Source organism: Heptranchias perlo, chromosome 1 (genome assembly GCF_035084215.1).
Source record: "Heptranchias perlo isolate sHepPer1 chromosome 1, sHepPer1.hap1, whole genome shotgun sequence".
NCBI lineage: Eukaryota > Metazoa > Chordata > Chondrichthyes > Hexanchiformes > Hexanchidae > Heptranchias > Heptranchias perlo.
Window position 1 is genome coordinate 115,023,656 of NC_090325.1, and position 25,225 is coordinate 115,048,880.

The 25,225-nt window shown below is 41.3% G+C and overlaps 1 protein-coding gene across 5 annotated transcripts in view; it reads left to right on the forward strand.

Moving 5' to 3' along the window:
- The window catches only part of LOC137325263 (coiled-coil domain-containing protein 158-like), a 137,979-nt gene that overhangs the window by 47,974 nt on the left and 64,780 nt on the right, over positions 1-25,225 (forward strand). For all 5 annotated transcript variants that reach the window (XM_067990174.1, XM_067990183.1, XM_067990146.1 and 2 more), the window contains exons 8-12: positions 289-365; positions 18,549-18,659; positions 19,215-19,329; positions 19,887-20,006; positions 24,210-24,407. In XM_067990174.1, coding sequence (XP_067846275.1) covers positions 289-365; positions 18,549-18,659; positions 19,215-19,329; positions 19,887-20,006; positions 24,210-24,407 — 621 coding nt within the window. The remainder of the gene's footprint in view (positions 1-288; positions 366-18,548; positions 18,660-19,214; positions 19,330-19,886; positions 20,007-24,209; positions 24,408-25,225) is intronic.

Sequence of the window (25,225 nt, forward strand, 5' to 3'; positions counted from 1 at the left end):
AGTGTAAGAAGCAGAGAGTGAGATTGGGAAATAAACAAAAACAGACAAGGGGATGAAAAGAATTATGGAGTGATAAGAGAAACAGAGACAATTACAGAAGAGAGTGACTTTTTTACATTTTGTCAATGAGTGACGCTGCAGGAGATTAACTAGTGTTTATTAATTACAAATTAGATGCAGGAAAATTTCCAACTTTTGAGAAACAGTTCAGTATTATTTTGTGGACATGTTAGCTAGTTGAATTAGATATTTAAAATTAACTTATTGATCCATGTTGTTTGGGTTTAGACTGAAGAACAGCTGGAAAGCCTGAAAGTGGAATCGCAAAACAAAACTGAGCTTCTGCTTAAGCAACAACAAGACCGGTAATTCTCTTTAATAGTCTCCTAAACAGTTAAATTATAGCTATTGAGATCTTGGATTATGTGGGGAGGAAGTCCGAGGTAGAAGAACAAAATAGATGTCTAAAACTTCCCTAAACAGTTTACATGGTGAATGTAAATTTTTGAAATTTATGTTTTTAAAATGTATATATATTTTCTCTTTTTAGGTTCCCGCTGTACCACTCGTCATTCCTTGCTGAGAGGGGGTTCTACTCCCAAGCTCTATACATTTTGCCATTGGACTGAATGTTACTTGCGGTGACCCTTTTTTAATCTCCCTCTTCCTTTATTTGGGGGATGGTCTAAGCTTGACTCAGCACTTCTCCATGCCACATGTGGGAAATTTCAGGTGTGAATGTACATTGTGCATTGGAATACTAAAGTGCTGCGCCATTGTAACAAGCACATCCAAGCAATTGTTAAAAATTCCAGATTGCTTTATTATTAGTTCATTATTATGATCAATGCTTCAAAAACACAGGACACTAATTGTAAAAGAATACCAAAGTAGTAATGAGAGTCAGTACCCAACTCTAATTTCATTATCATTTAACAATTTTCTTTCCTGACAGTTTTCTTTCTTCCTATCCTAAAATTGACTTGCTCGGGTAATGGCTACGCCCAAGTAGCCATTCTTCATGTATAATCCTGGACAATGAATGTCAGTAAGCTATTCAACTGTACCAGTGAGGGCACTGCAGCCAAGTTTGATCTCGTCCTCACCTGACATCCTGACCAGTGCAGTTCCAGCAGGAATTGCTGAACAACAATAAGGAATGGGAAGCTTGACTGGTTTCTCCCTCTGTTACCAGAGGTACTGTCGGTAAATGTCCCGGCTGAGATCAGTTAACACAGTACATATTGGGTGTCGAGTCTGGGACACCCTTGGTCTGTGTGGCTCAACTACTCGTTGCTTTAATCAGCTGAGCTGTCGGGGAAGCCGTATTGGTTATTTTAATTTTTGTTCCTATGGTAGCCAGAGGCTCAGAATAATGCATTGAACAGTCTAAAAAATTGAGCAGACAGTCTCTAGCATCAAAACTTTCTCTCCATTGCAACCTTTTGTGTGTGTCTTCTCCATCTGTGGTGCATTTAAGGGGAAGCTAGATAAACAAATGAGAGAGAAAGGAATAGAAGGATATGCTGATAGGTTGGATGAAGTAGGGAGGGAGGAGGCTTGTTTGAAGCACAAAGACCTGTTGGGCCAATTGGCCTGTTTTGGTACTGTACATTCTATGTAATCATTGCTACTAAAGTTGGTGCTGCTCTGAGCTCTTGTTGTTCCTTTTCATTTTCAAATACACCAAATTATATGCTCTTTCACCTCCCTACATCCCCAATATTTTGAAATATATTGTTTCCCAGGACCTCTGAATTATGGAACTCCTGACCTCAATCTTTCCTTTCTCCTCCAATCTTCAGAATTATAAAATCCCAGTTTAGTGTAACCAAATCACTGCTTCCTAATTTACCTCATCTTTTCATTTAATCATGCCAATTTGTTTACTATGGACCTTTTACCTGAATGATTTCTCATTTATAAAAAAAATTGGAATGATTGCAGAGACCTTAAACTGGAAGGCTACTTTTGATTCAAAACAAATTCCAAATCAGCTTTTAAAAGTTTAAGTGAACCTTACCTGCTGGCACCACATATTGTAAAATCGCAGGCCACTGCTCATAGTTTTCCAATATACATTGCTGGCAGGTGAGATTTGTTGCCAGCGTGGAAACCCAAAAAGGTGTATGAAATGAGGAATGTTACATTCTCTAGAATTAACATCCCTTACAAAGAAAACCTTTCATACACAGAATTGCAGTGTTATGACTGGCCTTGGTGGATTAAAGAAAAATAAAACGACAGTATGTTTCGTTTATGTCAGCATCATTTGATTTATTTCTTGGCAAATTGTTGAATATATTGGCCCAGATTTTTCTGTCAAAATAATGGTGAGGCTAATGGTACTCACCGTTATTTATGTGCAAATCGCACAGCAACTTCAGGCGAGGGCAGATGCAAAGTTAAACGCGAAAAGCCGGAAGTTGCTGTCCGAGATACATCGCTCCACCATTAGCTTCGTGAAAACGGCATCTCGTTGTTTGACTCAACATTCAAATGCATTGAATGGTGTGAAGTTCCTGTACTTGCAAGGTAGATACGAACTAAACTTGCCATAAAGTTGGGGCCTGTCCATTTCAGTCTAAGCATCCTTTTAACGGTGTGATAATGTTAATTACTGCCAAATCACCTCTCTGGCACTCAAAATTAACTATTACAGTGTGGAGTCTCATTCCTTCAGCTTTTAATTGTTGGAGATTTTTTTAAAAAGGTTTTAATTACATTTTTAAAAACTTTTTCTTTGTCTCTTTTTACTCTCTCTCTTAATCCAATCTTTCTTTCCCTCTCTTTATGTCTCTTTCTATACCTGATTTGACATTGAATTCACTATTCTAACTTACACTTCCAGGTTCAGACTGCACTGTTCATTTAACAATCCTTTAATCTGATTGGTTAAGGAGATACACAATTGCTTGCCCTGTTCACACAGATCCCAGATGCCCTGTAGAGGACGTCACGCTGTTTTTATCTCCCACTTACGGCAACTTCCAGTGCAAGATCTAATGGAAATTAAATGGGCACGGGCAAGTCTGACTAATGGTGGGCACAGATCGTCCACCGGCTACAGTAAATTCTGGCCTGATAGACACACACTTTGTGAATATACCAGAAATGTTTAATTCTTCCTTGTTTATTGAACCTCTATATTAAAAAATGAACCTTCATATAAAAATGAACAATTGTCAAATTAGGGAAATCACAGGGTACTATTCCTTTAAGAATCTATATTCTTACAGTAATGTGTGCAGATGAACCCGTCCTTCCCCACACCAGCTACATTTCATGCAAGGTATCATTCTGAATTCACAGCTCAGTTCTAGTTTCTGTTGTCTTTGGCACCAGTCCTATTATTCCACACCAGAGTGAAAAACAATCTTCAAACTTGCTATTTGCTTGGTTATTTCTTACAATTTAAGTAATTTGATTAATTAGTGCAAGTAGATTTAAATAAATTCTTGCAAGCTTGTTTGGTTCAATTTAGTATGTGCTACTAATTCTCTATTCCAGAGAACAATGTTTAAGAACATAGGAACAGGAGTAGGCCATTCAGCCCCTCGTGCCTGCTCCGCCATTTGATAAGATCATGGCTGATCTGTGATCTAGTTCCATATACCTGCCTTTGGCCCATATCCCTTAATACCCTTGGTTGCCAAAAAGCTATCTATCTCAGATTTAAATTTAGCAGTTGAGCTAGTATCAATTGCCGTTTGCGGAAGAGTGTTCCAAACTTCTACCACCTTTTGTGTGTAGAAATGTTTTCTAATCTCACTCCTGAAAGGCCTGGCTCTAATTTTTAGACTGTGCCCCCTACTCCTAGAATCCCCAACCAGCGGAAATAGTTTCTCTCTATCCACCCTATCTGTTCCCCTTAATATCTTATAAACTTCGATCAGATCACCCCTTAACCTTCTAAACTCCAGAGAGAATACAACCCCAATTTGTGTAATCTCGCCTCGTAACTTAATCCTTGAAGTCTGGGTATCATTCTAGTAAACCTACGCTGCACTCCGCCAATATGTCCTTCTGAAGGTGCGGTGCCCAGAACTGCTCACAGTACTCCTGGTGCGGTCTAACCAGGGTTTTGTATAGCTGCAGCATAACTTCTGCCCCCTTGTACTCTCGTCCTCCAGATATAAAGGCCAGCATTCTATTAGCCTTCTTGATTATTTTCTGCACCTGTTCATGACACTTCAATGATCTATGTACCTGAACCCCTAAGTCCCTTTGGACATCCACTGTTTTTAACTTTTTACCATTTTTGATCCAAAGTGGATGACCTCACATTTGTCTACATTGAATTCCATTTGCCACAGTTTTGCCCATTCACCTAATTTATCAATATTGCTTTGTAATTTTATGTTTTCATCTACACTGCTTACAATGCCACCAATCTTTGTGTCATCGGCAAACTTAGATAGGTTAAAGTCCCCCATTAAGACCACTATGCCTTTGTTACACGCTTATCTAATCTCTGCATTTATACAATCTAGCACTTCAGAGCTGCTGCCAGGGGTCCTATACACAACTCCCACTATAGTCTTAGATCCTTTCCTATTTCTCAATTCAACGCATAAGGTCTCTGTTGGCTGCTTACCTCTCGTTATATCCTCCTTTATCATTGAAGTGATTTCATCTCTAATCACTAAGGCTACTCCTCCCCCTTTTCCATTTTCCCTATCTCTCCTGTAGACCTTATAACCCGGTATATTTAGTTCCCAATCCTGACCATCCTGCAGCCATGTCTCAGTAATAGCTATCATGTCATACCCTCCAATTTGAATTTGAACCTGTAGTTCATTTAATTTATTCCTTATACTCCGTGCATTTGTATATAGAACTTTTAGTTGGGCCACACACCCAAGCCTGACCTTTAGCTTTGATGCTGGGTTAATCGCCAATCGTTTAGGTTCTTAAGTCAAGATGTGTGTCATTAAGTGTGACATCTACTGACCATTGTGACTTCATCAAAGTTGCTGATAACATTTGACATCAGTATTAGTCAATAATGACACCCGCAAATGTTGCTCACGTCACCTCTGTACATTGCATAGTGTGTTAAATACTAAGCTTGCTTCAAGACTCCTAGCAGACTTGTTAGGAAAGACTGAAATGATGGAAAGTGATCCTGGAAGAAGGAATGGCATCGGGGGTTCTCTGCACTTCCCCCAGGCTCCAACAGGGTCCAACAAAATGGAACAAAGCCATCTTTGACCTTAAGACTACAGTCATCAGTATTGGGTCAATCCAACAGTTTGTCTTCCATACCAATATTTTGAAGGAAGTTTTAATTCTTCTCCCTCCCCACTTAGTTCTGAGACTGATGCATACCTTGAGCATTGAGAGGTGATGGTCGGATGAGGAACCCCTCAAAGTATTTTTCAAAGGCAACTTCGACTCAGCAACTGCCCACCCTGTCAGTCTTTGGTTGTGACCCTGATTTTTGCAGTGTGAGGGGCATGGAGAGGGTGGAAATTGCCTTTAACAATAAGAGTTGTTCAACATATCAATGTACTAACAGGCCCTGACTGATGCTTGCTTGTCTGTTTACCTTGACACCTGACCCTACTGAGACAATGGATATTTGTTGCCTTTTGGATATACTGAAGAGTTTGATGAATCAATAGGATAAATGATACCTTAGACAGCCATTGGGTTTAGGCCAATACGAATCAAATATAAATGAGTAGTTGAATGTTATGTCCACACTGCAGTCAGACTTGGTGTTACTCTACTCACATTGTGAATTCTGCCAATGATGGGGGACTAGGTATCTTGCACTAGAAGGTTTTCTTAGAGTTTTCCCTTTCACCTTCTCCATGCTGAATTCCACAAGAATAACGTAGGAGGATTTATCTCCCATTTCCTCGGTGATAATAAAAAATACAATAAGTACGAGTAGGTCTTTTGTACCTTTGCCTGTTGCTAACTTAACTGTGATATTCCAAGTCAAACAAAGTATGGCAATCCAAGACTCCTGGACAGTCTGCCGTGTCCAATATGATGAGGTCCTACTCATTCACAAAATATTGAGTTGCACGGCCAGCCAGTTGAGCTGCCCCCTGGGTTAACATTTCACAAAACCTTCCACCATCTCCAACTTCCCATAAGAGAAATTCTCCTGTAAAGAGAGTCTGGAAGATTCACCTGACTGTTATTAGGGAGACCTGAAATTTATAAGCATGCATGCCTGTGGAGCAAGATACCCTGGGCTGCATCACCACCACCAATGAGGTCATCAATTGTGGATTGTTGCAGTAGCTTAGCAGTCTGTGTAATAACTACATAGCAAATCAGCCATCCCTGACAATGGCATGAGGTTAGTTAACTTCATCATCAATTTGAGCCACTTGTTGGTAAATAAATTTAACTCATTTTGAGAGTGACATGGGCACATATAGTTTTAGCCCAGGAATCCAAATTTTCCATATCCTTTTGAAGAAACCCTCAGAGTTCAGGGGGATAGGTTTCTTGGGACAGTCAATCTGTTACCAAAGTTTTGGCTTTAGAGGTAAAGAATATTCTTCTGTCTTAGGCCAAAGAGATGTTTTCCTCGGGTATGAAAATTGCAGGATTTACTCTAGTTACTTTGTCGTCCCCAAAAAGATTGGCGTTCTCTGAAATGCATTTAATGTAAGGATCTTGAATAATTTTATCTTCAAGGAGAAGTTCAAAATAGTAATGCTACCTCAGATCATTTAGGGAGCAGACTGCCTGGCATCTATCAACCTTAAAGATGCATTCTTCCATATCAAGATAAGTTTGCTTCATCAAAAGTACAGCACTTAAGGCTCAAAACAAACTATCAATGTAACATTCTCCTATTCAGCCTGGTGTCAGCAGGCAGAGCATTTCCAAAGTGCTTGTTGGCTGTGGCAGCTTCACATCTGTAGCTGCTTAGAAACTGAGTCATCTGAGCTCCTTTTCAAAACTTTAAGACTATATTCATGGAGAAACTGGAATTCCTCTTTAATGAAGAAAACTATGAACTAGAATCAGCAATGGATCTGTCCTTCATAGCTGCTTGGTTCCAGACAGGTCTGCTCAAAGTTGTCATATGATTGTTGTATACCATGAAGTAGAAAGTGGGATTCAAGTGTAAAACTGCAGTAACAGCCAGCTTTGTTGTGCCAGATATAAAATAGTTTACAAGAGAATTATAGCTAAACCTTCTCTTGCAGAGACTCCAAAGTGTGCACAGTTGTTCCAGGAAGTACAAATAAGCAATTGTCACTTTAACCTCGTGATCTTGGGGGAGGAAGGGGCAAATGTGTGACAAAACAAGCATTTGGTCAGTGCAGGTTCAACTGTCTACTTGCTCTGGTAACTGACACTTTCCTTATTGACTGGGAATCACATCGTTAAGGTGCTTGCGCCCATGGTGTATGGATGCAGGCACATGCCACTTTAACCAAAAGCAGTTTCAAGTTATGTGTTTAGTCTTTTTTTATTCAGGTGATTAATAGACAATTGGTGAATCTCTGGTCCGACAATGCTACCAATATATGATACAAAATGAATCCCAGTGAGACTTGCTCTTGCTCATTGTGCATTAAGCACAGTGACCAGAAACTCGGTCTGTTTTTCCACCCTATTGGGGCTGAGTGCTAATTTACCTATTGCACACTTTAAAGGCAGGAGCTGCTCTTTCAAACAGAATTTTGGATGCTCATAACTCGCCTTGGAATGGCCATTTTTACAATGTGGTTCATAGGAGGAACATTTTATTGAGACACTGTTTCTTTACTCGTGGTAATTATTCAGCATCCAGAAAAAGCTCCACTCTAAACTCAAAATGTCAAATTAATTTAAATGCTTAGACTTCTTGGCATCCAATATCCCAGCTATCTTGCCGCCTTTTATAATTTTTCCTCTCCAGGTCCATCACGTAGTTTGTTGGAATTTCAAGTGACATGTTTCCAGGTTCATGAAAAGCGGGTTAAAACTTAAGGGGCTATAAATTGGGCCGTGTAGTGCCCGTTTTGTAGGCACTACACTGCCTCCTAAGGACCCAAAATTGGTTCCGGAATGTTCTAGCGTAACATGCGGCGAACGCCATCTTGGTAAAGGCGTTTGCACACACGTGGATAACAAACACTGGCAATGTGTAAAGTAAGGAGAATATGCATTAGATCAGTGTGCAACATTGATTTAAAGGGACGGATACAATTTTGGAACTCAATGCTCCAGCCAATGCACTGCCTTAACCTTGCACGGCTGAACAGGTCGTAAACAGCATGGAAGACCCCCCCCCCCACCAGCGCTTTTCAAAGGGATCATGCAGGAGTTACAGGTTAGTTGCTGGATTATTGCTTCTGGGTGCTGATACGTTTGTACCTGTTTTTGGAGGTCTCCTATACTTCAATACTAGGACTAGGGGACATAGCCTAAAAATTAGAGCCAGGACTTGCAGGAGTGAAATTAGGAAATGCTCCTACATGCAAAGGATGGTAGAAGTTTGGAACGCTCTTCTGCAAACAGCAGTTGATGCTAGCTCAAATGTTAATTTTAAATCTGAGATTAATAGATTTTTGTTAACCAAAGGTATTAAGGGATATGGGGCTTAGGCGGATATATGGAGATAGGTCACAGATCAACCATGATCTCATTGAATGGCGGAACAGGCTCGAGGGACGAAATGGCCTACTCCTGTTCCTACCTTCCTATGTTCCTATAATAACGTTTCAATACTCTACAGGGAGTGGGTTGGCTAGCTGACAGGCAATAGCAAGGGCACTGGCAGAGTGGCAGGGGTGGGACAAGAATGCTGTCAATCTGAGAGAGGACAGCAGGTTCATGTTCCACGGAGCCACTGCCACTTGCTGCCTCCTGTTATGCGCCACCTTCTCCTGCAAGAAAGCGGGACATGTGTTGGTGAGTGTCCTGCAGGATGTTTGGATGATGTGCCTGTCATGGTTGAATAACTGCCAGTTTGGGTGACCTGTGAGTTGTGGGTGTGCAGTTTGAATAGTGGTAACTTGTGAGGATGAGAGGAAGCATCTGATTGGAAGAGTTGAGTACTGATTGAAAGAGTTTGTTGGTATGTGGGTAACGATGGGTGTCGTGCGTGCAGCAGTGGATGCGGCTAGTGGTGCAGTTGGTAGGAGATACCACTTGACAGTTGACCTCACTCACCTTGACCACTCATGTCAGAGCATTGAACTTCTTCCTGCACTGCATCCATGTTTGTGATGCTATGCACCTGGCATTGACTTTGTCCCCTACTGTCTCGGAGCATATGTCTGGAGGGCCTCTTGTCCCACTGTCGATATAGGATGCCCCTCCTCCTGTCCACCTCTTGCACCAAGGTCTCTATTGCATCATCAGAGAACCTTGGTGCACGTACTCTCGTAGGCCTGTTACAAACTCAGATCGGCAGATTGGTGAGGTCTGGCATGCAGATTGGAGGACGTGGGATTTAGTAGTGCTCAACCTTTATTCAATGTTTTAACATAACTCAACAGTTATGTAAACATAGGGACGGGACCTGCATCTGTGTTTCACGTTGGCGATGTCTGATCTCTGTTCAGACTCCATGCAGACCGTATCTTATATTTTGCAAATAAGAGTTGCAGGCTGCCTTTACGTGGTGTTCCCCCTGCTGGTGCACAGCCACTCAACAGCGCAGCTAGGCCTGGCTGCTTGAAGATATCAGGTAAATGACCAGGCAGCACGAATCTCACGTGCTCCCTGCATCTCAACAACCAGGCGCGGGTTAATCGTGCACTGCGACCCCCACGACTGGCTTCGGGGGGCTATCAAATTTAACCCCCACGCTCTTCATTTGTTCCATTACATTTACCTGCGACACGGTTCTTGTTTGCCGCAAGCTCATATCTGATCTGCTTCATCACCAATCACCCCTGTGCTTGATGACATACGTTGGCTCCCGGTCTGGCAATGCCTGGATTTTAAAATTCTCATCCTTGTGTTCAAATCCCTCCATGGCCTCGCCCTTCCCTATTTCTATAACCTCCTCCAGCCCTACAACCCTCTGAGATCTCTGCGCTCCTTCAATTCTGGCCTCTTGCGCATCCCCGATTTTAATTGCTGCACCATTGGCGGCCATGACGTCAGCCGCCTTAAGCACTGGAATTCCCTCCCCAATCCTCTCCGCCTCTCCATCTCCCTCTCCTCCTTTAAGTTGCACCTTAAAACCTACCTCTTTGACCAAGCTTTTGGCCACCTGTCCTCATAGCTCCTTGTATGGCTCAGTGTTAATTTTGTCTGATAATTCTCCTGTGAAGCACCTTGGGATGTTTTACTATGTTAAAGGCACTATATAAATGCAAATTGTTGCTTCAACTCTTGCTTTCACATGGCTATCATACTTCATGTATTTGTTTTCACCATGAAGCATTGGTCAGCTTCAAGTTTTGGTGATTTGCCTCACACTTTGAATTTGGCAATTAGGGCTTTCCTACCATTACATCTAAAATTTATACCTTAAATTGTACTTGAATTGTACCTGACATTTTACCTGCCATCAGATCTTTCCTCTCTGGAAGAAAAGTAGCATTTTGTTTAGGTCTGTAAAGTTTTGTGTTCTACGTGGAACAAACAAGCATATATATGAAACCTAGCAGTTGGTGAAGCCCATAATAGAAACAATATTTGGCAGGATGAGTAGTAGAATACATTTTTGCTCATGAGCAACCAAGAACAGCTTGGGGTCATTCTACGTATGCCATTGCAATATCATGGACCAAAATACAAATAGTTTATCTTGATGAGCTCAAGTCAGCTACATGGAGTAGTCTGCAAGCTGTCGCAAGTATTATTGTCTTGATCTGGCAGCTCAAGGTAATTGCTATGTAATATCTGTACTCGAGGCTTGCCTCAAAATTACGTCCTAGAGATTCCCGTCTCCATTTTTCTCTGTTTGGCTTAATCATTTTTATCTGGAGAATGAATGAACAAGGAGGAATATTTAAGTTATTAACTTTGATATGCTTTCTTTCATCCTGTGAATGCAGGTCAGCCTCCATGTACAAAGGTCCTGCCGTACAATCCCTCAGCCCTTTGCTGATTTAATTTATTTAGAGCTTCTTCTTTTTGTGTGTATTTTTTTATATCAACTATTATATGAACTCAGTTTCTCTTCTGTCGATTCATTTCAAAAAAATGTTAGCTCTTACAATTCAGCAGGGATGGGAGGATCACAGAACCAATATGACTTCTAAATGGTGCCAAAACAACATGGTACCCCTCTCTCTTCCCTAGTAAATGCTAACTCGTTCCTTTTTATGTAGAGGCTGAGCTGCATTTAAAGAAAACCACATCAAAGGTAAGTAATCTAAATTTTATACGATCCAATATAAGCAATAAAATGTTATGGTGCAATATTAATGTACTAATGATATAATATTTAGTATCATTCCACTGTCAATTTAAACTAGTAAAGAGGATACAATATTAAATTCAAGAGTGTGTGCACTTCAGTACTTTTTGGGGATATGTTACTCTGAGAACTCCTGTGCCTGACCAGCACTTGGTCCCCATCACCCACCACTGCTGCTGTAAATGCCAGCCGCTGGGAAACCCAACACAAAAGTCCAACACTAACTCTTCCTCTAGTTTCCTCCTCTTCTGGGGGAGGCAGCTGTCTTTGCTCAGGAATACCCCCACAACAGCTAAGCTGAGATTAAACATTTACTAGAGTGGATCCCACTAGTGTGCATAAAGCACTGCGCACAACTTTCTAGAAATCCAGCAATTAAAAAGAATTGTGATTTTACTTTTACTAGTACGTTGTAATTTTCAATCTTTCTGTTTGTTTGATATTTGTGTACATATAGTGATTGCTGATAACACAATCAGGGAACTGGCTGGGAGGAGTTTCAGAGCATGAAGCTGTAATAGAACTAAACTAATGACATCCGTAGAGAGATCCAATCATTCACCCAGGTGCTTCAGTGAATTCGTTACTTCAGCTGTGTGTGGTTGTTCAGCTCCCTGGAAACCCACTCCACGATTTGAGCAATAATCTGTACTTCAGTGCAGTACTGAATAAGTGTTACATTGTCAGAGATAGGGTCCTTTGGATGAAAAGGTAAATCGAGGCCCCATTGACTGCTCCAGTGATTTCATATTAAATATCCCATGGCACTATCCAAAGAAGAGGAGGGAGTTTTCCCTATATCCCGGCTTACATTCCTCAACATCACTGCCAGATTAACTGGTAAATCTCTTGATTTTTGTGGCATCATTCTGTGTGCAAAGTGGCTGCCACATTTGCATACATGACAACAGTCATTGTGTTTGAAAGCAATTTGTTGAATATGAAGCACTTTGGGATGTTTCTGAGACATGATAGGGTGCTAGGTAAATGGAATGTTTTTTCTTCATTTTAGTGTTTGGCTCAATATCTTCAAGCCATTTTTCTGATGTCTTAAGCACTTGGTGAATACAATCTTTTATTATTTATTACAAATGTTGAATGGGCCACAACATTTCATCTCAGAATACATTGAAAACTCCTATATCAGGCTTTGTCAATGGAAAACCTCATTTTAAAAGTGTCAACATTTACCTGCAGTACTTGTTAAGCCTGTAGGTGGGGTTGTGGTTGGAAAACTCTTGTCACATGCTGTTAGCTGCAGTATCCCTTACTGATACTGTATTTGCCTCTGAGAGTCAGCACACACTTCCACCACAGAGAAACTGGGTGGGTGTGCAGTAATGTGTAAGTTTAAGTCACGGGGTCTCAGTATGAAGATCAGAGGTAAGTATGTGCATGAGGTTGTGATGATTTAGTACAATAATCAAGTAGATGATCAAGGCATTATCTAATAAAACTGATCCAACACCTCCTACCCCAGTTTAAAGTTAAAATTTTACTCGGGCGGATAGAAGGAAAGGAAGGACACAGATTGGCTCCTGGACACTGGAGGATCAGGCAATGGTTTGTGTGACTACCATGTGAGAGGAGAAATGGCAAGGTAATCAACTGTAGCAGCGCATTTGCACGGTCCTGCGACGATTTCTCCTAAGTATGAAAGCCTCCCCCTCCCCAAGACTGACCATGAAATCCAGGCTTTGGCTCGCAACCTTTTACCCTACCTCCATGGTGCATAATGCTGGGGCTAGACTGACTATACAAGTCCTCATTCTCACGCCCTCCTCTTCCCAGCGTTAAATCCAGGCTTGGGCTGACTAACGTATAGCCAGTCAGAACTCCGCCTCTTCCCCGCCCCACCCCCCCCCCGATCCAGGCTGAGAAAAAAAACTATCCTCCCCTCCCCCCCCCCAACCCCATGAAAATCCAAACCTGGTGGAGAGAAGAAGACATCTTCCAACACCCCCCCCACCCAGTCCCACTGATGATTTTTCCCTGCCTGTATTTCTTCGTTCACACCCTTCTCCCTTGTTTCCTCGCTCTCCTTAACTCCCTCCTGTTCCATTGACACTCCTTTTTCCCATCCCCATTCATGTTCTCCTCCCCTCCCCACTCTCCCCCCCCCACTCCCCTCCTCTGACTCCCCCATCTTCTCCTCCTCTCCCTACTATCTCCTCCCTTTTGCCCTCTCCTGTCCCTCCTTTCCCCCTCTCACTCTCCCATGTTAATTGTAACCATGTAATTTATATCAATTAATGTTAATTGGGAACTCTCATATCCATTTATAAGAGAGCTGATCTAGGGTAATGTGGAGCTCTGTGAATAAAGGCTTGGAAGCAACTGAAGACCAGGCTCTAGTATTCTATCCTTCACCACCTGGCTATCCAGTTTATTACATGGTAGCAGAGAATGGTGGAGGTTGGAAACTACGATTTTTTTTTTGGACATAAAAAAAACTTGCAAGTCTAGTGGCCATTGTGGAAAATGGCAGAAAGCAAGTTTAAATCGTCGAGGTATGATTTCCCTGCGATATTCTCGGAGTTTGAACCGTTTGACCAGTGGAAGAATGAGGTTGATATGTGGGCACGGGTTATTACACTGCCACAGAGAAAACAAGGCACGGCCTTGGCGTTATCGCTTCCTGAACAAAGTACAATCAGAAGTACAATATTTTCTTAAATGGATGCAAATCTTTTGGATAATGGTGAAGGTTTTACCTTTCTAATAGAATTTCTGGATCAAATCTACAAGAAAGATGACCTTTTAAGCCCCTATGACACCTGGTCAGCATTTTTAAAAATTCAATCATGGGATGTGGGCGTCGCTGGCAAGGCCGGCATTTATTGCCCATCCCTAATTGGCCTTCAGAAGGTGGTGGTGAGCTGCCTTCTTGAACCGCATTTGTAGCGGGATTGTACAATTGGTTGGCTTGCTAGGCTATTTCAGAGGGCAGTTAAGAATTAACCACATTGCTGTGGGTCTGGAGTCACATATAGGCCAGAATGGGTAAGGGAGGCAGGTTTCCTTCCCTAAAGGACATTAGTGAGCCAGATGGGTTTTTACGACAATCTAATAGTTTCATGGTCACCATTACTGATACTAGCTTCTTATTCCAGGCTTTTAGTTTAATTAGCTGAATTTAAATACCCCAGCTGCCGTGGCGGGATTTGAACTCATATCTCCGGATTATTAGTCCAGGCCTCTGGATTACTAGTTCAGTAACATAACTACTATGCTACCGTACCCACGTTGATAGATTTTGGAAAACGGATGGTCATTCAATGGAAGAGTACAGCATGGACTTTAACAAATTGTATAAAAGGTTGACAAAGTTCAAATTGGGAATCCCTGGATCGGTTTAAATTACTAGATTGTGCTAAGGTGTCTCATATGGACAGGCAACTAGTCCTAACTGGCGTCCAGTTCTCAGAAAAGGAGACTCTGTTGGATCAAATGTCTGCTGCCTTAAAAAAATTCCTGGGGAAACAGCCATTCCCTTCAGCCTTCATGGAACAAATGAGGCCTTCCACTGTGATACAAAGAATAGAATATTCGATAGTTACCAGGTTTCAAAATGTTCCAGATACTAAACGCAGGAGCCAGACCAGGTTTCAAAATTTTCAATACAAATGTAGGCGTCAATATGATGGAAGGATTAAAGACAGCCAGGCAAAGCAAATCTAGCTATATCAACAGAAGACAAAATTGGGACAGTAATAACGGGCAAGTGAATTCCAGGAAGACCCAAGGAAAAATCAGGAGATGCTTTAGATGTGATTCTAAGTATCATCATGAGGTGAATTGCCCAAAATGAAGATGCAGGATCTTTGAAATGACGCATGAAGAAAGTAGTTCTGAGGAAGAGGATGAAGATAATAATGAATATGAACAGATTATACTGGTCACAGGGAGTTTTAATCCTGTGATGAATGTATTAGTCGCGGATTCCTTTAATTGTGCGGTGTTAGATAGTGCATGTACTTCAACTGTATGCGGGGTAGATTGGTTAAAATGATATCTTGATTCACTAAGTAGTGAAGATTGACGCATGGTTAAGGAATATAAAAGTTCTACATGTTTTAGGTTTGGAGATTACAACACCTTGAGGTCACTCAAGAGTGGTAATTCCATGTGAGATAGCTGGAGTAAGCCATTTTATAAGTACAGATGTAGTCTCTAGTGAGATACCTATGCTTTTGTGTAAACCTTCCCTGAAAAAGGCAAAAGTAAAACTTGACATGGAACACGATGAGGCAATCATCTTTGGGAAATCGGTTGATCTGCAGTTTACCCAGTCAGGGCATTATTGTATCCCCTTAACGAAACCTGATGTTTCTTATCAGCAGGTTAGGCAAGTATTAATGACATCAGGCGATAAGGATAAGAGAGAAAAAAAAATTGTCCTAAAGTGACATTGACAATTTGCCCACCCTACTTGTCAACGTTTAAAATTCCTGCTAAAAGATGCAGGTGTAGTTGATGAGTATATGAGGCTAATAGAAGAGATTAGTGAGAACTGTGAAATCTGTAAGAAGTATAGACTGACGCCCCCGTGTCCTATTGTGAGTGTTCCATTAGTTCGTGACTTTAATGAGGTAGTTGCTATGGATCTAAAGGTATGGGACAAAAACAGAAATGGTTTATAGAATCATAGAATCATAGAAGTTACAACATGGAAACAGGCCCTTCGGCCCAACATGTCCATGTCGCCCAGTTTATACCACTAAGCTAGTCCCAATTGCCTGCACTTGGCCCATATCCCTCTATACCCATCTTACCCATGTAACTGTCCAAATGCTTTTTAAAAGACAAAATTGTACCCGCCTCTACTACTGCCTCTGGCAGCTCGTTCCAGACACTCACCACCCTTTGAGTGAAAAAATTGCCCCTCTGGACCCTTTTGTATCTCTCCCCTCTCACCTTAAATCTATGCCCCCTCGTTATAGACTCCCCTACCTTTGGGAAAAGATTTTGACTATCGACCTTATCTATGCCCCTCATTATTTTATAGACTTCTATAAGATCACCCCTTAACCTCCTACTCTCCAGGGAAAAAAGTCCCAGTCTGTCTAACCTCTCCCTATAAGTCAAACCATCAAGTCCCGGTAGCATCCTAGTAAATCTTTTCTGCACTCTTTCTAGTTTAATAATATCCTTTCTATAATAGGGTGACCAGAACTGTACACAGTATTCCAAGTGTGGCCTCACCAATGCCCTGTACAACTTCAACAAGACATCCCAACTCCTGCATTCAATGTTCTGACCAATGAAACCAAGCATGCCGAATGCCTTCTTCACCACCCTATCCACCTGTGACTCCACTTTCAAGGAGCTATGAACCTGTACTCCTAGATCTCTTTGTTCTATAACTCTCCCCAACTCCCTACATTTTACATTTTATTGATCTGGCTACAAAATTTAGTATTTCTACACTAATACATAGTAAGGAGAAGAAGGTTATACTAGATAAAATTGTGGAAAAATGAATAGGGACTGGACTTGGGGCTCCAGCAAAGTTTTTGACTGATAATGGAAGCGAATTCGCTAATGCAGAGTTCAGAGATATGTTTGAGACTATGAATATAATTGTCATCAATGCAGCAGCTGAGAACCCTTTTAGCAATGGTCTTTGTGAAAGTAATCATGCTGTGATTGATAGCATGGTGCATAAAATTTTGGCTGATCGACCAGAGGGTAAATTGTTAACTGCCCTAGCATGGGCAGTTCATGCAAAGAATTGTCCTCAGATGGTTGGAGGATATAGTCCTTACCAACTAGTCTGTGGGCGCAATCCCAAATTACCTTCTATTCTTTGTGATAATCCTCCTGCTCTAGAAGATACTGCAATTAGTGCCATTTTTTCTGAGCATTTAAATGCTATGTATGCAGGGAGACATGCTTTTATCAAGGCTGAGGTATCAGAGAAAATTCATAGAGCGATGAGGCATCGTATTAGACCATCTCAGACACAGTTCAATTCAGGAGATTTGGTATACTATAAAAGAGAGGGTCATAGGGAATGGAAAGGTCCTGGTAAGGTAATAGGTCGTGATGGTAAGACAATACTTGTCCATCGTGGCAATCAAACTGTTACAGTTCATTCCTCACGATTAATTGGAATTAATTATAAAATCTTGGACTCTGAGCAGTTGATAGAAGTGAACGAGGCACCTTGGCTCTTGTCGACGCAGTGATATGGGATTCTATTTGGCAAATATTTTGAGTGACATCCTGTACAATGGGAGTACTGAAGATAGTATACCCATTGAATGTTATGTAGATGATCGTTCATTGTGGGATAATGTACACTCTACAAAAAATGTGAGTGAGAAAAGATTACGGATTGACTTTGCTGGCTTGAAACAAATGCTGGAAAGAAAAGAAATCCCTAAAATTAAATGGGTGGATTCACGCCATCAACTGTCGAATTGTTTTACTAAAAGAGGTACATGTACAAAGAAATTATTAGAGGTCCTGGAGAAGGGTCGCCTCACAATGTAATGCTTGAATAGTATAAGTTGTTCAGAGTATGGAAGCTTTTGATTTTTGAAATTTTTTGTTTGTATTGTATATATAAAGTTTAATTTTTTTATTTAAAGAGAGAGATGGGAATCTGTTAATTGTACCCATATGATTTATATCAATTAGTCTTAATTGTATTCAGGTGGTGCGTATCAATTGAGGCTCTCTTGTATCCATTTATATGAGAGTTGATCTGGGGTTTGGAGTGGGTGATATGGAGCTCTATGAATAAAGGCTTGGAAGCAACTGAAGACCAGGCTCCAGTATTCTATCCTTCACCACCTGGCTATCCAGTTTATTACATCCTTGTCTCCTCTTCTTATCTCCCCTCCTTTTCTCCCTTTCCTCCCTTCCCCTCTTTTCCTCCTTCCCCATCTGGGTCCAATTATCATCTACCCTCTAACTCTCCCTAATCTGAATACTGCACTTTGTCTTAGCTCCCCATGAGCATTGCCATGGAAGATCTATTTGTATTTTAAAAAGTCAGTAGATATAAATGAGAAAAAATTACTTAGAAGTTGTTCATAATTCTTAATTGGTGTTCTTCTTTAAAAGGGCATCAATGTTGAAATCCACTCAAAGAATCTTTTGATGGTAATCTTTAAATATATTTTTTTGGGTGTATCTTTTAAAACAAAAAGGCACCAGGTGGTGAATCACAAGTTAACCACTAATCATTCTTTCATAGAATAGAGCAGCTGAATCATGAACACAAACAAGAGTTGTCAGCACTAACTGGAAAAGTAAACCGTTCTCGCAGCTTTGCCACAAGTTTCCAGAACCAAGTGGAGGCTATACAGTAAGTATAGACTTCTACCAGAAAGGTATAGGAAGGTCTACAGAAAAATCAATTAGTACATTACATCTTTCTAATTGGTTTGTAGAATCCATTGTACATTATGCTTAGCCTCAGCTGCTGTACCTTTTCCCAGGTCACTCTTTGCTCCACTGATTACACTTTTAACATGTTTCTTATGTTCATCCCAGTGAACACCTTCCCCTTCCCCCTGCAGGATTTGTGCATCCTATTTTTCCTCTTTATCTCTGCTTTAATTTGTTTGTTAAACCATTTAGGGTCATGTTTGCTTAGTCAGAGCTTGTTGGTTTTGGGAATGTATTTAACGGGTCTTTGGGGATAACATTCCACAAACAAGGAGGACCCTAACGAAGGTACCAAATATTTCAGGGGTATAAAACATGTAAATATTAAATTCTCCCATTCTGTTTGTTTCACTGGTGTTGCTGCTTGGAGCATAATAATATTTGTGATTATAGAAGATACATTTAAATCCTCACCAATTTTACTGATAATATATATTGGAAAAAATAAAATAAATATTTTTCCTGCATCCAGAGAACAGGCAAGGAATCAGAGCACAATGTACGCACGACAGCTAACAGACCTGGAGTCCACAGTCTGCCATCTGCGATCTGAATTACGGGAAGCAAAGAGGATATACGAAGACAAGGTCTGTTGCACATCTGTTTATACAATGATTCCTTTTAATTGCTTCGGACTAAAAACAAATACGTGTACTGACACAAAAAAAATTAGTCTTTTGTTTGACATCAGCAACACTGCCCTTTCCTGCCACATTATTATAAAAATGAGAGACACACTTAGCAAAAGAGAAATGCAAGTGGGTTTCATTTTTTTTTCTTGCAGCAATATCTGAAAAGGGCATACTTCCCTCCCAACCATATAAACTTAGGAAAGGTTGATGCAGCTGCCTAATTAATCCACAAGCCTCCTGTATTAATGCTAATTTTCAGGGTTTATCACATAATGCATATAAACAATGTAATGTGTATTCATTATACAGTGTATTATAACACCAACTGTACAACAGTTGCAAATGAAACAAATTAAAATGACTACTTCAGTTTTGGCATAGCAACATGAAATGTTATTGACTACATAATAGGGAGATCAGAGTACACATTAAACAATGTACTTACGCTGTGTTTCAGGCATTTGGTTCAAACTGATGTATAGTTTCATTGCACTGTTGTGCTGTTTCATCAGATAGAGAACTTGGAAAGGCAAGTAGAACAATCTCATTCTGAGGTTTGTAATACCAAGAGAGAAAGAGATGAATTCAGGCAAGAGTCAGAAACCAGGAACGCCCAAATCAAACAGTTAATGGTAAGTCTATCAGCTGCTTAATTGTCAAATTGAAATCATGTACATTTAATATTAAGGAGGAAAGATTTTTTTTGTATTTAATTAAAGTTGTTAGATGTTTTTAATTGGCTTCACAAACTTGCATTTAGACACTTCTTCCTCATTTGGTCAACTTCTAAATTAAAGTAGAAATTGCAGTCATCCCACAAAGGAAAATGACTTTGAATCATAGAATGGTTACAGCACAAAAGGAAGCCATTCGGCCCATCGAGACTGTGCTGGCTCTTTGTAAGAGCAACCCAGTTAGTCACGTTCCCCCTCTCTTTCCCCGTAGCCCTACAAATGTTTCCCTTCAAGTACATATCCAATTTCTTTTTGAAAGCCACAAATGAATTTGCTTCCATTGCTCAGAATTGTACACAATACTCCAGTTGTGGCCGAACCACTGTTTTATAAAGGTTCAACATGACTTTGTTGCTTTTGTACTCTATGCCTCTATTTATAAAGCCCAGGATCCCTTCTGCTTTTTTAAACCACTTTCTCAACCTGCCCTGCCACCTTCAAAGATTTGTACACTTATGCCTCCAAATCGCTCAGTTCCTGCGCCCCCTTTAGAATTGTACCATTTAGTTCACATTACCAACCTCATTCTTCCTGCCAAAATGTATCTCTTCGCACTTCTCTGCATTAAATTTCATCTGCCATCTGGCGCCCATTCCTTTTGAAGTCTATTACTATCCTCCTCACTGTTTACTACACTTCCAAGTTTTGTGTCATCTGCAAATTTTGAAATTGTGCCCTGTACACCCAAGTCCAAGTCATTAATATATATCAAGAAAAGCAGTGGTCCTAGTACTGACCCCTGGGGTACACCACTGTATTACCTTCCTCCAGTCTGAAAAACAACCGTTTACCACTACTGTCTGTTTCCTGTCACTCAGCCAATTTCGTATCCATGCTGCCACTGCCCCTTTTATTCCATGGCTTCAACTTTGCTGACAAGCCCATTATGTGGCACTTTATTAAAAGCCATTTGGAAGTCTATATGCACCACATCAACTGCATTGCCCTCATCAACCCTCTCTGTTACCTCATCAAAAAACTCAATCAAGGTCGTTAAACACGATTTGTCTTTAACAGATCCGTGCTGGCTTTCCTTTATTGATCCACTCTTGACCAAGTGACTATTAATTTTGTCCCGGATTATCGTTTCTAAAAGCTTCCCCACCACTGAGGTTAAACTGACTGGCCTGTAGTTGCTGGGTTTATCCTTGCACCTTTTTTTGAACAAGGGTGTAATATTTGCAATTCTCCAGTCCTTTGGCACCACCCCCGTATCTAAGAAGAATTGGCAGATTATGGCCAGTACCTCCTGCAATTTCCACCTTTACTTCCCTTGGCAACCTAGGATGCATCCCATCTGGACTGGGTGACTTACCTACTTTAAGTACAGCCAGTCTTTCCAGTACCTCCTTTTTATCAATTTTTAGCTCATCCAGTATCTCAACTACCTCCTCTTTTACTGTGACTTGAGGACACTGCCTGCAAGAAGTTCACATCATGTACAAGTCAGAAGACTTTACTGCCACTTTTGTTATAATGCCTTGTTTGAGCCGTGCCCTTGGTTCTTTTCTCTCATCATTAGCAGCACATCTCTGTTCTCTCACACCAGAAAATATATTTTTGCCATATATTATTGTTAATTCTATTTCAGATCCCCAAACAATCTCTACAGTTGATTTTATTTCTGTAATGAAGATATTCCAGTTAAATTGCTTTTGGAAAATTTACGAGAAGGCAAAGCACCAATACCATCTTAGGTAGTGTTGCAAATTAAAGCATATCTCGGTTGGGTAAGCTAGGTACCAATCAATCCCTTCTCAGACTTTGGTTGGTGTTAGCTCTTGCTTTTATAATCTTTGTGAAAGATCATGGATCCTTTCTCATGATAAATTTGTGTAACACTCGTCTTTGCTGTCAAGTGTGAAGTCTGCCTGAAACTTGCCTTACCGTCGTTGAATTAACTCAGCTAAAGCTGGCGAGCTAACAAATATAAGGTGTGAATTGCATCTCAGTTCCATTACCCAAATGCTGTTTGTAGTTGTAACCCTTTTCGAAACAGCAAAGGATAAATATGTAGCCATGCTTGCATAATTGATTGGTATGGGCATCATCCTTCAAGGTGCTTCACAGAATCGTTATCAATCAAAATATGACACTGAGCCACATAAAGAGATATTGGGACAGATGACCAAAAGCTTGGTCAAAGAGGTAAATTTTAAGGAGTGTCTTAAAGGAGGCGGAGAGGTTTAGGAAGGGTATTTCAAAACTTAGGGCCGAGACAGCTGAAGGCATGGCTGGCTGTGGTGGGGCAATGGAAATCGGGGATGCGCAAAAGGCCAGAATTGGAGGAGCGCATAGATCTCGGAGGGTTGTAGGGCTGGAGAAGGTTACAGAGATAGGGAGGAGCAAGGCCATGGAGGGTTTTGAGCACAAGGATGAGAATTTTAAATTCCAGGCATTGCCAGACTGGGAACCAATGTAGGTCAGCGAGCACTGGGGTGATTGGTTAATGCTGTGAGTTAAGATAAGGGCAGCAAAGTTTTGGATGAGCTGAAATTTATGGAAGATGGGAGGCCAGCCAAGAAAGCATTGGAATAGTTGAGTCTGGAGTTAATAAAGGCATGGATGAGGGTTCAGCAGCCGATGGGCTGCAGCTGGGAGAAATTAATTAGACGCGGTCAACACAGATTTCAGAAAGGAAGTTTGTGCTCGACAAACTTCATAGGGTTCTTTGAAGAGGTGGACAGTTATGATGGATGAGGGAGTGGATGTAGTGAACGTGCACTTTCAGCAGGCTTTAAACAAGGTACCACTCAGCGGACTATTGGAGAAGATTAAAAGTTATGGAATTAGGCGGAGGGTAGCAAATTTGACTAAAAACTGGTTAGAGGATGGAAACAGAGAGTAGGAAGTTAAGAAGAGTTTCTCAGAGTGGTTGGAAATGCATAGCGGTGTCTCACAGTGTTCTGTTATAGGACCGCTTCTGTTCACTGTGTACATCAATGATTTGGATATAGGTGTCCAAATTTGCAGACGATAAAATAGGAGGCGTAGTAAATAATTGTGAGGACCAAGGGAAGCTGTAAGGGGATATTGATGAGATGGTGCAATGGGCAAAAGAAAGTGGCAAATGGAATTCATCTTCAGTAAATTGTGAGATGGTACATTTGGGTTAAAAAAAAGTAATAATTGTGCTTTGGGGGAAAGCTGGGTGATGTGAAAGAGCAACAAGATTTGGGGCTCAGATTCACAAGCCATTAAAAGCAGCACCTCAAGTTGATAAGGCCATAAAAAACTAATAGAATATTGGAAAGAGGTGCAGAATATAAAAGTTGAGGTGTAACGGTGAATCTATATAAAACCTTAGTAAGACCACAGTTGGAGTACTGTGTGCAGTTTTGGGCTACACAATACAGGAAGGCAATAGAAAGATTACAGCGTCGATTTGCTAGGATACTGGCTGGTATGAGGAAATATAAATATAGAAAAAGACTTAGAAAAATGAGGGCAGTTTTAATCAAAACTGAGATTAACGGGTGATTTGACAGAGGGTGTTTAAAATTATGAAGGAATGGGGCAGAGTAGATAGAAACAGACTATTCCCACTGACTGAAGGATACAAGAACAAGAGCAATAGATATAAGGGGAATGGGGATTTACCCAGGCCTCCCTAGAGACACCAAGCATTGTTCCCCCTCAAAATCAAAACAAGAACGCCCTTACTGTTTTCCTGGCCTGGGATCCCCCCCCCCCCCGCACCTTCTTGAGGCCAGTACATTCCATCTCCCTGGACATTACCAAACTCCATAGAGCTGTCTGACTTTTGCCCCCTAGACGGTGTGCTCATTTTTCTGTTCGGTGGCTTCCTGGTTCTGCAAAGCTCATCCCGAGGCTCCAGTTTAACTTTTATTGCGGAAGGAGGAGGACGTCAGGACCTCTTGGTCAGGGTGAGGGATGAGGAGGGGAGAAAGAAACGGGTTGCACCCATGGATCTGCTACACGTTCATGAGGTCCTGCCAAATGAATTTTCTGGCATATTGAACCCTGCATGCCCTTATCTCCTCCCTTTTCCCAAACTCCAGAACTCTATCCTAATCAGTACTTTGGGGTAAGCAGTTGTGTTTTTCAAATTCTAGTTAGCTTTATATGTTTGACTTTTAGGCTGACTATTGTAAAGTTGAAGAGGACTTCAAAGTGGCAAAAGAACAAAACCAGCAACTGTGGGATCGTGGCACAAATAATAGCATCTCTGTTGAAAACTTGGAGCAGGAATTGGATTGCAAAAATCAGGAAATTCAGCGGCTGGATAGTGTGATAAACACTCTGAAGGAGCAGTACCAGGATCAATTGCGATGTCAGGTTAGTTAGTACTGAACAAATAGTGATGCTTTATACCCCAGTGATACCTTGGTTTCGGCAAATTGGAATTGGCCAACTTAGAAGCAAAATATTTATTGTTATACTGGGTGGTGAAAAATGATCTTCTGCTTTTGAAGAAGTTGGCTGGTCTGTCAATAGAGTTTTTATGCAGTATGGGAATGGAAGTAGTGAACACTAACCCAGTAAATCACAACTTAAGCTTGTGTCATACATTTTAGGTAGAATTTCACGTAACAAAACCAAATTGTCTCCTGCATCGTTACCAAGTCTACTCTAGATTACTCTGCCTCTCTCAGTGGCAGTGGACCAAGCCACAAAGGGCCCGATGTTAGCAGGGCTGCGTGTTCTCGGCAGGGGGGCTATCAGGCACGTGGATAACGCGCCCGGTGAAATTAGTCAGCTTCCCGCGCGATTGTAGCATCCAATCCACTAATTGGATTCACTTACCTGCTCCTCCGGGTTCCCCACTGCTGATCTGCGCGTCGGGCGGGCTGCACATGCGCAGTAAGATCTGTCAGCTGGAGGAGCTCTATTTAAAGGGGCAGTCCTCCACTGACAGATGCTGCAACAAATAGCAAAAATTACAGCATGGAGCAGCCCAGGGGGAAAGCTGCTCCCAGTTTAATGATGCCTCACTCCAGGTATCAATACATGGGGTGAGGAGGAGGGGGAGGTCAGAGATCTTCCTCCCGGCGTGCGGGAGGAAGCGGCCTGCCTCTGCCACCAGGAAGGCCTGGCTCGAGGTGGCAGAGGAGGTCACCAGCGCAACCAACATATCGCGCACCTGCATACAGTGC